Genomic DNA, 15,349 nt, shown 5'->3' on the forward strand with positions numbered 1-15,349 from the left:
TGAGTCACAGCCATTGATTTTCTAACCCACAGTCCTGCCCGCTGGTCCAATGAGGTAATGCTTAGATTGCCGACACCCTGATTCCTGGTACTGAGGGCCTGGCATCTGTTTCATTGCAAGTCTACTTCAACCCCTGAGGACCAGCACCTGGCTCACCGTCACCCCCAAGAACACTGTAAAAAGTTGTGTGATGACGAATAGGATATCGATTCCTTTTAACACTATGTAGAAATACAAACTCTGATCCTTTCTCATACTTAAAATTGCCTGTGTAAGCAGAACCTCTTGCTGCACTGCAAAAATACTTGGTTGGTTATGAAATTAAGGGTGTTCTGCAGTGGTGAAATGCAACTTGTTAATGTGAGTCTTCATTTCACTTTGTTGATGATGATAGATACTTTTTGATCCCAAAGGAAATTATAGTGTCATTGTAGCATTACAAATGCACAGATATACAAATAGTGGAAGAGAAGTAAGAAAGGATAAAATATGTTTCCTCAAACAGTCTAACAGAAGGGGGTCATCACTTCCCTGGCTGTAGGCTCTCTCATTATAGAGCCTAACAGCTGAGGGTACGAATGATCTCATATACGCTCTTTGGAGCAGCGCAGTTGTCTTAGTCTATTGCTAAAAGTGCTCTTCGCTTCAGTCAAGGTGGCATGCAGAGGGTGAGAAATGTCCAGTATTGCCCATATTTTTCAGAGGATCCTTTGTTCTACCACAGCCTCTAGTGTGCCCACTTTGACTCCTATTACAGAAACAGCCTTTCTAATCAGTTTAATGAGCCTGTTGGCATCACCCGTTTTGATGCCATTGTCCCAGCACACCACTGGATAGAAGATTGTACTGGCAGCAACAGGCATGCAAAGGAGAGGCCTGTATACTCCAAAGGACCTCATTCTCCTCAGACTGAGGAAGTAGAGGCAACTCTGGCCCTTCTTGTACACAGCTTCTGTGTTGGTACTTCACTCAAGTCTGTCATCCAGGTGCATCCCCAGGACCTCACCACATCCAAGTCCTCACCATCAGTATTAACAGGGAGCAGTGCAGGCTTAATCTTCCTGAAATCCATCAGCGTCTCCTTTGTCTTACTGATGTTGAGCTACAGGTGGTTCAGTTTGCACCACTTGACATTGATTACACATTGTAAAGCAGCAATTGTCATGCAAACCAGTTCTTAGGTTTGGTGCATCACAACCCGTCTTGAGTGCTCCAGTGCTATAGCGAAGGAAGTGCTGCACTTTCAGATGAAGTGCTAAACCAAGGAGTTGTCTGCCCTCTTGAAAGAATGTGAAAAATCCTGCAGCATAATGTGAAGAAGTGCATGGAATTGAGCAGTGTTGAACATTATATTTATCTCTCAACTGTCACTTAGACCAGATGATCTAGTCGTTATCTCATCACTGTTTGGGTTGAGAAGACTCACTGTATACAGTTTGAATCCTGAGTCATCCTCATTACCACAGTGACCACAGCTTCTCAGTTACAGTTTGATTATAACATACTTTGTGATAGCATGAGAAAGGCACTAGGTCGTTTTAATGTGGCCACCTCACACAAGTGGACGGTGCACTAACTCGTTGCCCATCCCAAGGACATTTTTGTGTGCAGATGATTAGAAGCCTAGGTTTACCAATATAGTCATTTTTTATATTTTCTATATAAATCTTGTAAGTTAATTAAGTTTCTAAGTCCTGCTCAAATCCAGATAGTACCATTGATGTGTCAGCTTTCTGGTCTGCTTCTTTTGTTAAATTGTTACAATTGTTGGTTTATTTTTTTTTATTGCTCTTTCCTACTAATACAATGCTTCTCCCACGTCGAATCAGTAATGATTGAAAATCTCGCTCTGCAACAAGACAAGGATTTTGTTATGTCATGTCAGAAATAGTGTATGCCATCTGTAAATGGAATTCATTTGTTTTATGAAGCTTATTTTTTACTCTATAATAAAACTGCAGTAAACTAGCAAGTCATTCTTTGATTTATTTTTGTTGCTTTTTTGGCCTAAATGCGTGGGTCAAAAAAGTGTGTTTAAACCTTTGTTTTTTCTCACCCTCACATTTTTAATGAATTTTTTTTCTTCTCCCCCTCTTTTTAGGTCTCCCCATGCCACACACCATTCCCCGGCCAAAAGGGCAAGGTAGGTGAAGTGCTCCCAGGCCTTGGCCACTGCTGCTCTTGAACCAGTTACTGAGTGGTGTGTGAGAGCAGCCTTGGGCTGACTCATTCAGTAACTTTCAGTTTCTCTTACTCCCTCCCTCTGGGGAATTCACCTAATTCCTGGCTACCTAGTTGCGGGAGGCTAGTTGCACATGCTTGCTAGTGTATGGATTGGGGACATGTACATACTAATCCACCACTGGTCTGTTAATTATTAACTATACACTTTTAATTGATGGGACGCACTTGTAGTGGGCGAATGAACTGTGCCATTTTATTCCTGACTGTTCCTTGCTCTTGCTAAGCTCCTCCTTTTTGATATGTAGTTTTATTTTTTCCCTCAGAATACATGGCTTGGGTACTTTACCAAGAAACACCAATGCTTTTTGCAAGAAGTAGTGCAAGCACATTGAGACAAACAACTCCTTTTGGTTCTGTATCATTGTGTTTTTCTTAATGTTGAACTTGCTCTTATAATGCAGTCAGATTTCTTCTTGTACCCCTTCTCCACCTCCTTTTACCCAACCCCCACCCAAACATTTCCATTTTCATCCCCACTTTTCCTGAAGGTCGTGTCATGCTGGGCTGCTTTCTCAATGGCTGCAATGCATCCATCGTTTCTTTTCTTGCTGGAGCCTAGCTAGCAGATTATTTCATTTTAGGTGGCGTAAAGGGCCGGTCTTTGGTTCTTATCTAACATCCACAGTAAGAACACTGATTATAAGTCGAGAACAAAAATTTCTGACTTATTCTCTAACACAAAAGATGCTAATATAGACTGTTTAAAAAATAGGGGATGCTTGCCTATGATGTTTTTACAACTTAAATTTGCCCTAACGTATTTTATATTTAAAGTATAGTGAGCTATGAAGGTTAACAATATCATTTACATCATTGTCCCACCAACATCAAATAAATTGTTTTAAATATGAGTTGAGGCATAAAATGTTGGCCACTACCCTAAGGAGAGAAGGTTCTGATCATGGTAAAATAGTGCACGGGATCATCTGCAGCCATTTGAAAGGCCTGCTGGCTCCCCTTTTTAATGTCTGACTTGGATGATAGAGTGCTGACATTCTTGTAGCATTCAACTGGTGCCATTGGTGAAGTTAGCACATCCCTCATTGATTGGGATTGAACCTGCTAATGTTTGGCTTGTGTTGCTAAATGCATTGACTTGTGAATGCTTCAGAGTCCCCTGGTGATCCGATTTCTTAAAAAGGGATCACTGTGCTGCTGCTAGGCTGCGGAAGTACAAGTTCCATCTGATTCTAACGCCTTTCAGGCTCAAGTGCTTAATTTGTGCCATTGATCCAAAAATAAAAATTTGAAGAACTTTTCCACAGGATATAAATGTATCACTGTATTTTGTGACTGTAGTTGTGCCAAATGATAATTATAGAAAATCTCTGCACCAAGGAATGGAGTTCCCTGAAACAGCAAAACTGATTCAAATCTTTGTTCTTCTGGAAATATTAAATTCTGTTTAACAGTGTGCGAGCATCATAATCTCAGTAGTATCGCAGCTTTTACCTGAGCTTCACACCTTTCTGTATCTACTTATACCGACAGAGATAAATAGCCAGCTCTGTATTAGAAACAATTTTAAAATCGTTCTTCTTTAACATCTATCACCATCCTAAAATCTATCACAGCCGCTCTTTATAAGAACTAAATCTTATACTGGTTCTAATTTTAAAATGTAATTTTTAAAATGTCACAGCCTACTTGTATCGCCAAGCTCCCCACTTTACGGTTGTGTAGATTATTCAAGTATCTATTTTAGTTTGAAAATGTTTCTCTTTTTAGCTATTTATGATGGTTAATAAATTTACATGTTTCACCAATTGAGTAGGTGTCAACAAACAGCTTTGCAGAGTTCTATTTGCCAGTGCTTTGTGATCAGCTGCATTATACAACATGAATGTGCTTTGTGGTAGTTGGGACTGAGTAATTGAGAAGCTATGATCAGATGATTTTTGTCAGCTGTTTTTATTTCTCATTCTGGTTTTCTTCATGATCACTTAGTTCTTGGCCTGACAGCCTAACATTATAACTCTGTCTTTATTTCCAATCCAACTGAACTTTGGTACAGGTCTCAGTATTGAGCGTGGGCAAATTAGCATATATGAGGAAAGCATTCTTATTTTTGGCTCGCGGTGCATAATGTATTTCTTTGATGAAAAACTGAATCCTTTGCTTAATGTTCAAAAGAAATGTTCTCTTTATTAGCAATTAAAATTATTTTCTTATGATTCCTCAACTTAAAAGAAAGTGGAGTAGATCGAGAGCAAACAGTAGTAGATAAATGCTTTGTGAAATCTGCCATTCAGATCAGTCTCTATTAAGTGCAGATCCTAAAAGTATGCAGTATGATTTGCTTATTTTTACCCTGAATTAAAGTTGTCTGTCTTAATTTCTACAGTTAAAATAAAGTGATACATTTCTGTAAGAATGCATTAGGAAAGTCTTTGTATTTGTGCTAACAAAATGAGCAAAGTGCAAGTGTTTGCTCAGCTTCCTGTGTGTTTGCGGTGTTGTAATTGAAGCATGAGATTTTGCCCTGGTTGCTGCTTGTTGCTGCTTTTCTGTCTAATGCATGGACGTATCCTTGGTTGCTTCATAAATAGTCACAGCATTTTAATGATATTCTGATTATAGTGCTATCATCTTTATGCTAGTAATATTGTAATCTCAACAGCTGCCAGAAATTTCCCACTGCATTAGTGATTTTTAGTACTGTTAAAGCAAGATTTCCTTTGGTCACTTTTATTGCTTGATTTATAAATACATTTGTTTATCACACCTTTGGAGTTCCACTGGTACTATTGTGCAATGTGAATCTCTTCTTCTGCATTCAGATACAATGACTTGATTAGTTTTCCTTCCACAGCACCCACTATAGCACACAGTTGTCTCTCAGGAAGCAGACTCACATATTTGGTGTAAAATATGCAGATTTGCATATTTGGGGACTATGCATAATCATAGTTAGTTTTACATAAACCCAGGAGGTGCCAGCTTTCAAAGAGCAAAAGCATTTATGAATATCTCTGGCTTACAAAAATGCTTAAGGAAAAGTGTCTAAATACTATTAAAATTTCTTAAAATGTTGAAGAATGTTAAAATAGTTTGAGCTCTAGAAAGTATTAAACTAATACAATTCAATTGGAAACCTGTATTCCTTCTTTGTCATTGCTAGTCCTCTCAATTCATTTGAATGAGTTCTCTGTTCCTGTGCCTTGTCTAAACTGACATAGGTTCAACAGGCTGATGTGAAGCACAAGTGCTGGGGAAACAGCTGGCATTTCTGCACCATCACTGTGAACCATGAAGAGTCTAACACCATGGGGCAATCAGGAAATCCTCACAATTTAGATCTTTTGTATTTATCCAGAGTTGCAAACTTTTGTGAAGGCCAAAACTAAATGTCAGTATTCCTGTGCAATGCTACCAGTATTTCACTACAAGATGCTGGACTTTGCAGCTATTTCATTGAATAGTTACTTAGTCACAAGTACAGAATTGTGTATTCAGTCCACCGATTCATAGTGCATGCATCATTCATGCTCATGGTTCATCGTGCAGTCATAAAAAATTTACACCATGTAAGGAGGCCAGTTGTCCATTTTGTTTGTAAACAATGTAAAAGAGCTAATTTATCCATTGGTATTTGGCCTATAGCCATATACACTATGGCTCTTCCAAGTGAATGATCAGTGAATAAGCTTTTCATCTTCTGTAAATCAATTACTTTCAATCTATTCCTGCTGGTTTTCATCCTCTCTGCTTAGCAAAGTGGATTCCTCCTCCTTGCTCCGTTTAAGCACTTCATAAATTTTTCAGCTCAATTAATCTTGTCAACGTCATCAGTTCCAAAGGAGAATATATTTCTCCAGTCCTACTTGCAACATTATAAATTTTCTTTGCACCTGCCACAGCCTATCCTATAACACAGGATGAGAACAGTTGCCATGCATTATTCAAGCTGTGCCTAACTAGAGTTGTATACAGTTCTAACCAAGCCGCCTTGCCCATAAAGGAAACAATTCTTATGCCTATTTAATCACTTTATTGGCCTACCTTGTTATCTGTAAGGATTTAAGAATGTACATTTGTTCCTCTACATCACTCAATATCTTACTACTTTATATTTCATAATGATGTGCCTCCTCACATACATTATTTCACACTTCTCTGGATTAAATACCGATGTCCATTTTCTTACACAGCTGACCAAATTCTTCTGTAATCCAAATGTTTCTTCTTAACTGCCAACATACAACTAAGTTTTGTATCTACTGCACATCTCCTTATCATTATTATTCCTACATTTCAAATTTAACATACATAATTCAAAAACAATAAAAGTCTGAGCTATGTTTGTTCAGATATATGGTCCCCTCCCTATTCTGCAGAATTTAAAAATGGACAATGCAGTGGGGATGCTTGAAGGCACCAGAGATTATCAGCAGTGTTGTGTGTGGAAGATCAAAAATGTACACAGGGAAGACAGACAAACAAGTGTCCTCCTCAGTGTATATTGTGCCATAGTACTGTATGTCTTAGTTTCATTGAGCCATACAGTATTTATTGCATACCATTTTAAAATGTGTTGTTTAAAATGGTGTTACTTCTGCTCCTTTTGAGCCATTTACTGGTAAATTAAGCATGTACTTGAACAGTTTGATATTTCAGAAGTAGTAGTATTTTACATTGAATATTTTCATCTTGAGAATGTTTAAATTGTTACATTTCCTCTATTAGTGGGGAGGCTTTGGGAAACCTCTAAGAATGCACTTTCTGGTTCAGCAGTAGTATTCTTGCCTTTGCATTAAATTGTAGGTTCAGCTTTCATTCCAGATGTTTGAGCATGTTTTCAATACAATTGTTGTTCTGTAATTTCTGAGTTCTGCCACCTGACATTTTTTACATATTGTCTTTTTCTATTTCATTTTAATCTTTAGTTATTTAAGCAACACTAGCTTTGGCTACAATGTAGGGGAAACCTACATTGTAATGTGCCAGTCTGCTTCCAAATTATCTTTGCTCATTTAGCAGTTAACCTGCCAATTTTTGTTTTCACTCTACTTATAGTGCCTCGAAAAAATATTCAGCCCCACAACTGTTTTCACATTTTCCTGATGAAGGGTCTTGGCCCAAAACGTCGACAGTGCTTCTCTTTATCGATGCTGCCTGGCCTGCTGTGTTCCACCAGCATTTTGTGTGTGTTGTTCACATTTTACTTTCTTGTTTTCTAAATTTGAAATATATTGAAATAGGATTTTTTGACCTAAAGGACAAAACAGTATGCATCATGTCAAATCCAAAGAAAAATTCCAAAATCTGTCAACAATTCAGTAAAAATTAAAAACCAAAGTTGTGAGGCTGAAAAAGTATTCTTCCCCTTTGTAATTACTACACTAACTTTCTTCAGGTGCAATTTGTTGATGTTGAAAATTGGAGGATCACCTGCTTTCATTGAATTCAGAAGAATAAATTACCCTCTTTCTCCGAAATGTCCAACAGTAGGGTAGATTTTCAACAAACCAAACCAAAATGAAGACGAGAGCATTCAAGACAACCCAGAACTGAAGAAGAGTCTTGGCTCAAATCATCGCCTTTTTATTCATTTCCATGGATGCTGCCTGACCTGCTGAGTTCCTCCAGCATTTTGTGTTTGTTGCTTTGGATTTTCAACATCCGCAGACGTTCTCATGTTTTCATCATGAAAATGATGAGAGAGAAGCACAAATCTGGAAGGATACACGACTATCTCAAAGGCATTGAACGTACCTCTGAGCTCAGTGCAGACCATTGTGAAAAAGTGGAAATGATATGAAACAATAGCCACAATATCTAGGGTAGGCTGCCCCTCTAAACTTAGTCACTGGAGAAGAATGCCAGTTGTAAGAGAGGCCACTGTGATACCAACAGTCACCCTGATCTGCAGAAGTTCAGGGCTCTATAAGGCCTTGCACAGAAAGGGTATTTATGGAAGAGTGGCAAGGAAGAAGCCCTGGGTAAAAAACAGAGCATGTCCTTGCCCATCAAGACTTTGCAAAGCGTCATTTAGAAGATACAATAAAGATGTGGAAGAAGGTCTTGTGATCAGATGAGACTAAATTGGAACTTTCTGGCCTCACCATTAAGTACATTTGGCATAAATCTAATACTGCGCATTAGCCAGGTAACATCATCCCTACTGTAAAGTATGTTGAAGTATCATGCTACAAGGATGCTTTTCGGCAGCAGCAACTGGCAATCTGGTCAGGATTGATGGTATGATGAATGCTGCTAAACACAGAGATCCTGAATTAAAACCTGCTATCCTCTGCCAGAAAGCTTAGACTGGGGAGGAAGTTCGTCTTTCAGCAGGACAACGACCCAATGCACACTGTCAGAGCAACCATAGAGTGGTTTCAAATGAAGAAAATTGATGTTCCTGAGTGGCTCAGTCAGAGTCCTGACCTTAGCCTAATAGAACATATCTGGCAAGATGTAAAGATTGATGTCTACCGTCTCTCCTCAACTAACCTGACATGGCTTGAGCAATTTTGCGAGGAGGAATGGGCCAATCTTGTTCCAACATGTTGTGCAAAGCTAATAGAGATTAATCCAAAAAGACTACTGGCTGCAATAACTGGGAGAGTTGGTTCAACTTAGCACGGAACAAAGGGGGATGAACACTTTTGAAGTGCTTACATTTGAGTTTTTGAATTCTTTGTTTTTCATGCTTTACAATGTTCCCTGTTTTTTGGGCTCTTCTGTGGGGAAAAAAGGAACATGTGATTCACAAATAAAAATTCTCAGTCCCAAATTGTTCAAAATTCCTGGATGAATACTTTTACAAGGGACTGTATGTCAAATCTCTGGTCAATTGACTGAAATCAACCCACTTCAAGTGGAGTATTGTCACCTTCGAACGTTACTAATACTTTTCATTTCCAGTCTAAGTCAAATGTGATTGTGATCACTTTTTCCACTGAAGGACAATGGGTTCTGGTTAATTGGGACACATTGGGACCAGTACATTTTGACCCAATTAAACAGCTGCCCCTATTAGCCAAAGTTTCATGAAAATAGTTAAAAAGATATAAAAAAAAGTCAAATTACCCTTTAGTTGAGTAACAGATTATGTATTTCAAAGAAATACAGAACAATTAGAACACTACCAATACTACAACAGTACTATGAAACATTAGTTCTTAATTGTTATCGATGGAGGAATTCATCGAGTATATGCTGGTATTCTTTTGATTGGACTGCAAATGAACAAAATCAGTGCAGACACCTAGTGCAGATAATGGACTGTCTTCATACAGTGCTTTCGACGATTGCGTCCTACAAATCTTTGTTTTCATTGTAACATTCAAGAAGATTGTCAATACCTTCAAATTCGTCCAGAGGTGCCTAATTTGTTGAAGTAGTGAAATTGTCAATACTGATAGCTTGAAACTGCAGTGAGCAAAGCATTTCTGAATTATCTTTTTGCTTATTTCTCACCAGCTTTCAGTTTTTCTTCACAAACGTATGCAACTGATGCTATTTAAAAGCCGTTTGCTCAAAGCACGGTGTAGTGTCTAATGGCCATGCATGCAACTGACAGTATTTAGATCATAAACAGAGAAAATCTGCAGATGCTGGAAATACAAGCAACACACAGAAAATGCTGGAGGAACTCAGCAGGCCAGGCAATATCTATGCTGAAGGGTCTTGGCCTGAAACGTTGACTGTACTCTTTTCCATAGATGTACCCTGGCCTGCTGAGTTCCTCTAACATTTTCTCTGTGTGTTGACAGTATTTAGAAAGTGTTCGGCAACAGTTTCCTGTCCCAATTAAGTGGCATAGTGTCCCAAATAAACAAAGGGAATCCTGGCTATTTTCTTGATTAGTTTTTGCTCTTTAAAAGTTGTTCCAAATAAGTGGCTGCCCCAGTTAATTGAAGGCCTAATTAACTAGACTCCGCTGTATTTTCTCTTGCGCATTTCATTCACCAAACATCAACTATATTTCTATTGATGCCATGAGCACTTCTCATCTACCAGAAGTCAAAATGTCAAAAATGCAAGCAGGAGCCACTGTTATTCTGGAAGCTTGCTTAACTGGTGGTTTATGTTTTTAAGCACAATGATATCTGGAATCAACTCTCAGCAGCAATTATAATTATCGCATGGTGGTCCTGTAACAGCAGCCAGGCATTGTTGTATTCAAATGACAGCTCAGCCTAAACATAAGCTTCACCATAGCTGTGGAATAATAGGTTTTCAGTTGCATGGTATAGTGTTTCTTTTGTACAGAACAGCATTGGCTGTAAGCAGTGTTATGTAGACCTGCTAAAGCATTTTAACTGAGGTATGTGTATTTAAATTTGCATTTTATGGTATCTTAATTCTGAAATATTTTCTATTTAAATGACAGTCTCAAGAACTTTTAATGGGTGGATGAGGAAATTCCATCACTGATTCTTTAACAGCAAAAAAAAAGTGGCTTGTGTGATTGGCATCCCATCTATCAATCTAAATGTTCATTCCTTCCACCATTTTCATTATGTGCCATCTACAAAATGTTCTGCAACTACAGGCCTTGAGCTACTCTTGACAGCATCTGCCAACCAGTGACTTTCACCAGCAAGAAAGATAAGTGCAGCAGGTGCATTTCTACATCCCCACCCACTGGTACCCTTCCAAGTCACACGCCTTGGAAGCAGATTGCCTTACCTTCATTGTCACTTGGTCCAAATCTAGATACCTCCTCCACAACAGCATAGTGGGAATACCTTCACCAGAAATACTGCAGTAGCTTAGAAAACGACCTTCTCAAGAATAATTAGGGATGGGCAGTGATGCTGGCCTTGCTAGTGATACTTGGGTTCTGAAAATCACATATTTAAAACAGCTATAAATTACAAAGCACTGAATGTGCTAAAATGTTTTGATGCACTTCACAGGAACATAATCATTTTCAAGTTAAATTGAAGCCAAAGAATGGATGTACTTTAAGGAATATTGTTAGAGTTGGGTGGAAGGTGCAGAAGCAGAAGTTTGGAGAGAAAATTCCATAAGTGTGACTGCATAGCAGAAGAAGGAAAAGGAACTGAGATTATGTACAATAGCAGGAGAAAATGAATGGACACTAATGGGGGAGAGAGCATAAATTTTTAGTGACATTATTCACATTTACATGAGCCAAGAAATTGTTTTATAAGGGTAGGATTCATGTTGAAGGGAAAGTGTTTCCATATTCCTTGATGTGTTTAACATTCAAAAATTCATTGTCGTACTTTATAACTAAGTGTCGTCGTCATCAGCTTTGGATTGGCCTTTGTACGATGTGAGAAAAATACGTGAATTTTTTGGATGATGTAAGAGAACAAAAACAGACCATTTTAGGGTTATTGGAAATAGCTGAAGGAAGTTTAAAAACAATTAGAGGAAGTTTAAGGTGTGCTGGGAAAAAGTTAGAGGAAGGGTTCAAGATTAGGAATAGTTGGAAGGACCATTGGGGGAAAAGCATTGAACTTTGGTTGTGGAAGCATTAGAGGAGGAGCCTTGGGGTATTCACAAAGGGAAGGATGTTGGTGGTAGTAAAAGTTTTGATGATGATATTGTGGAATGGGCAGGAACATTTAAATGGCGTTTACTCCTACAAGCATTGGAAAATTGATAATGGGTTGACAGATAGGTGTTGTACAGAGGCATTTGGCTTAATTAAAAAGTGCCTCCCAGGTGTACCAATTGTGGAAAAGGATTCTAAAATCATTAGGGAGGAAGTGCCAAGGGCTGGGATCATTTTGGATGATAACATTTGAAATTATTATTTGGAGGATTGACACTTCAATGCTTCTAACATGGAGCATCAGATAGTTGTAGGAAATACTACAGAAAAGTAAAAGCTGCACACCTTCTTGCACTCTCCAGTTTTTAGACATGTATTCAAAAGGCATTTTACTAGCACCGTGCTTTGCAGTCTGTTTAATTGTTCAAAACAGTTGCACAATAATGTTAGCTTTACGCAATAAGCAAACACTTGAATTTTACCCAGTTGATGTCTAGGAAACCATTGCTGTTCAAAATTTACTCTTCAGGCTATTTCTAGCTGTTTGTTAAAATTTATGTTTGATTTTACTCTTTGTTTCTAAGAGTAAGAATGAAAAACCCATTCCTGGAACATTAACAGGGCCTAGGCTACAGGATGTCTCTTGGGGTAGTGCAAGCGGCAGAAGCACGTGCTTTCTGAATAGGGGAGAGAAACAAACTGGAAAGGCACGTATACAATGTTCCCTGTAAGCACTAAGGCAGAAATCAGTATTTCAAACAGGTTTTGAATTCAACGTGAGAATTTCAGAAAGATTTGGATTCACATCACAACTTTCATCATCTCAGAAGTTCCCAACACATTTCAGACTGAAAACCTGTTTCAGTGAATGTGGTCAAGTGGAAATGTTACTGCAATTAAAATAAAGGTGATCTAATCTGTTCTTAGCAAGACTACTGAACATGTATGTTGGTGGCAGAAGGTTTTCTGTGTATACAAGAGAAAACCCTCAGTTTAACATCTCATTTGAAAGATGGTGCAGCTTTCCTTCAGTGTCATCCAAGTGTCAGTCAAGATTTTGACCTCAGACATCTGGAGTCTCCATTTATAGACTTCCTTTTCAGAGGCAAAAGTGTGTGGCCATCAAACCAGCTGACGTCTAATACATAAATTAAGCTAACAAGAACCACTTGATCTCCCAACCTGCAAGTTCCACTTAGAAATGCTGACTTTTACAGATAGAACTCAGTGGAAGTTCATCATGCTTAACAAAGGTGGAAGTTCAGAACTACTGTTCAGCTAATTGCCATTAACAGGACGGATATAATATTTCAAGCAATCTTCTCCACAGTTTAACGAACTCCTTTTCACTTCTTCAGCCTGAACTGTTAACCGTTTTTTCTTACAGATGCATCCTGACTTGCTGAGTATTTCCTGCCTTTTCTGATTTTTATTTTGGAATACTAACATCTGCAGCTTTTTAATCTTAATAATTCATGCAAACAGCCCATAGTGAAGTATCAGTTGTTAATTATACTATCATACTATATAATTGTAGACCCATAAGTCCAAAGAACTCATTTAGTCATGGGTATGTTGAATGGCTCATCTGCAAGAACTACTCATTTTTTCCCCAATAGAAGTCTGTAAAACTGGGTGTATGATTTTTGTACCTCAGTGCATTAGATATGTTCCTTAATGCAAGTTTTACATAAGAATTAAATGGAAAAATATTTTTCCCCAGTTGTGACTTTCACTCTAATCACTTGCTCTATATTTTCAGAAAGAAGACATGGTTCTTCGTGTAAGGCGACCCTCTCACCAGCTTCATCAACCTCCAATTCCACAACATCACCAGTCCCAATGAAATCCAAAGCCTGCAGTAGCCATACCACCATCGGTAGCAACTCCAAGCCATTCAAGACACCAAAAGACAATCTACAAACCTCCAATAATAAGCAGCAACAGGCAGTCTTTCCTTCCAAAGTAACAAAAGATAAATCATGGTGGGTATCTTTAGTTTGATATTTATCAGGATTTTTTGGTTACTGCTTTAAAAATGGAGATCATTAAAACTATTTCTCAATTTTGTTCACCTAAGGTATAATGGATCTTTCAGTACCATTTTAGAGAAGTTGTACTATTTAATAAGTCTGAAATCATCGTCACTAATTTGAGCTGTATGCTCTATAAGCAAATGCAGTTTTAATCAGTATGAATCTCCTAGTAGCTTGATTATTTAAAATAAATGTTTATGAATAGGCTCTCTTTAAGCTGAATATACAGTGTTTCAGTTGACTTTATTTACATGAAATCATAAAGATGCTTCTTATTGGAAAAGAAAATTTAATCTATTTTTCCATAAATTCTTTTGTTTCAATTATATTTCTTGTTCCAATACATTGCAGTTCTGAACTAGTAACATCTATGAAGAAATCTGTTCTTGATGAAGTCAAGTTTCTAGTTTTCATGTGATTAACTTTTTAGAAGGGGAAATGGGCTAGTTTTGCTAATATTCAGATGATCTGTTTTTAAGTACTTAAGAGCCCAGAACAGGCTTGCCTCTTCACATTCCCTTTTGTACCAGTAAACTAATGAAAAAAGTATTCTTGTTTATGTTGTGATCAAGCCTGTAGCTCCTTGTTATGTGACAAAACCAATTTTCTAGTGTAATTGTGAAAGCCACTTTTAATATTTTATCCACTCCTTTATTTTCCCAGTCTTACTTCAGAAGCTAACTCCATTTCTGGTTCTACAGAATCAACTGTCCTTGAATTTCTCACCTGAGAGCAATGTTTCACATTCTGAGGCTGAGTAGTGACTATTGGCAGATGATCTGCAAGGTAAATTATCCAACAGGAGTCCCTAATTTGCAGTGCACTTCATTGCTGAAATGAATTACAGTTGCAATGTCATCAGTCCAGTGCAACTAAGTACGACTGAGGCTCAGGGATTTCTTGGAAGTAAGGTCATTGTAATTTTTTTAAACTCCACTATCTGTAATTAAAATGATCCCTTTTATATTAATAATTTAAAAAATACAAGAAATGGATGCTGTTTTCCAAAACATTTTGTCACTGTTTATTTTCATGAGTTTTTCATTGTTACCTCTGTGAAACATTGAAGCAGGAGAGTTACTGTGATTGTCAGCTATTGGCTGAATATGCAACTAGAAACTTGAAAAAAAAATGGCCAAAAAGACTTCTTGTTTGTTTTGCAAATGAAGGCGAATGTTGCCTATGCTGCTGAGATATTTTTGTTCCCAATTCTGCAACACCAAATATAGTTGTATTACAGATGCCTACACATTTGCTGTGGATTCTAGATGTGGCAGTGCTTTCTGAATTGTCATGGGTTGAAAGTATTGAAAAAGTGAAATACTAAAATCAAGGTACAATACGGTGTGACAAACACGAACTCTTAACATCTCCCCTTCCTTTGCAGTCCTGCTGAAGGGTCTCGGCCTGAAAGGTTGACTGTTTACTCTTTTCCATAGATGCTGCCTGACCTGCTGAGTTCCTCCAGCATTTTGTGTGTGTTTCAATATGGTGTGGTTAAGTTACTCCCCAGCTGTTAATAACATCTGAATCATATCCAGAGACATTTGAATTCTAGTATGGAAATTTAAATTGTGTTAAATAAATCCAG

General features: G+C 37.9%; 1 protein-coding gene across 22 annotated transcripts in view; it reads left to right on the top strand.

The window, feature by feature from the left end:
• Nucleotides 1-15,349, top strand: part of LOC140734712 (ataxin-7-like protein 1) — a 260,198-nt gene that overhangs the window by 144,803 nt on the left and 100,046 nt on the right. For 11 of the 22 annotated variants that reach the window (XM_073059059.1, XM_073059061.1, XM_073059062.1 and 8 more), the window contains 2 exons: nucleotides 2,102-2,143; nucleotides 13,485-13,707. In XM_073059059.1, the coding sequence (XP_072915160.1) occupies nucleotides 2,102-2,143; nucleotides 13,485-13,707 (265 nt within the window). Of the gene's footprint in view, nucleotides 1-2,101; nucleotides 2,144-13,484; nucleotides 13,708-14,421; nucleotides 14,545-14,998; nucleotides 15,093-15,349 lie in introns of those variants that run through there. The other 11 variants (XM_073059060.1, XM_073059063.1, XM_073059072.1 and 8 more) reach the window with 5 other exon arrangements.

This window comes from Hemitrygon akajei, chromosome 10 (genome assembly GCF_048418815.1).
Source record: "Hemitrygon akajei chromosome 10, sHemAka1.3, whole genome shotgun sequence".
Taxonomy (NCBI): Eukaryota; Metazoa; Chordata; class Chondrichthyes; order Myliobatiformes; family Dasyatidae; genus Hemitrygon; species Hemitrygon akajei.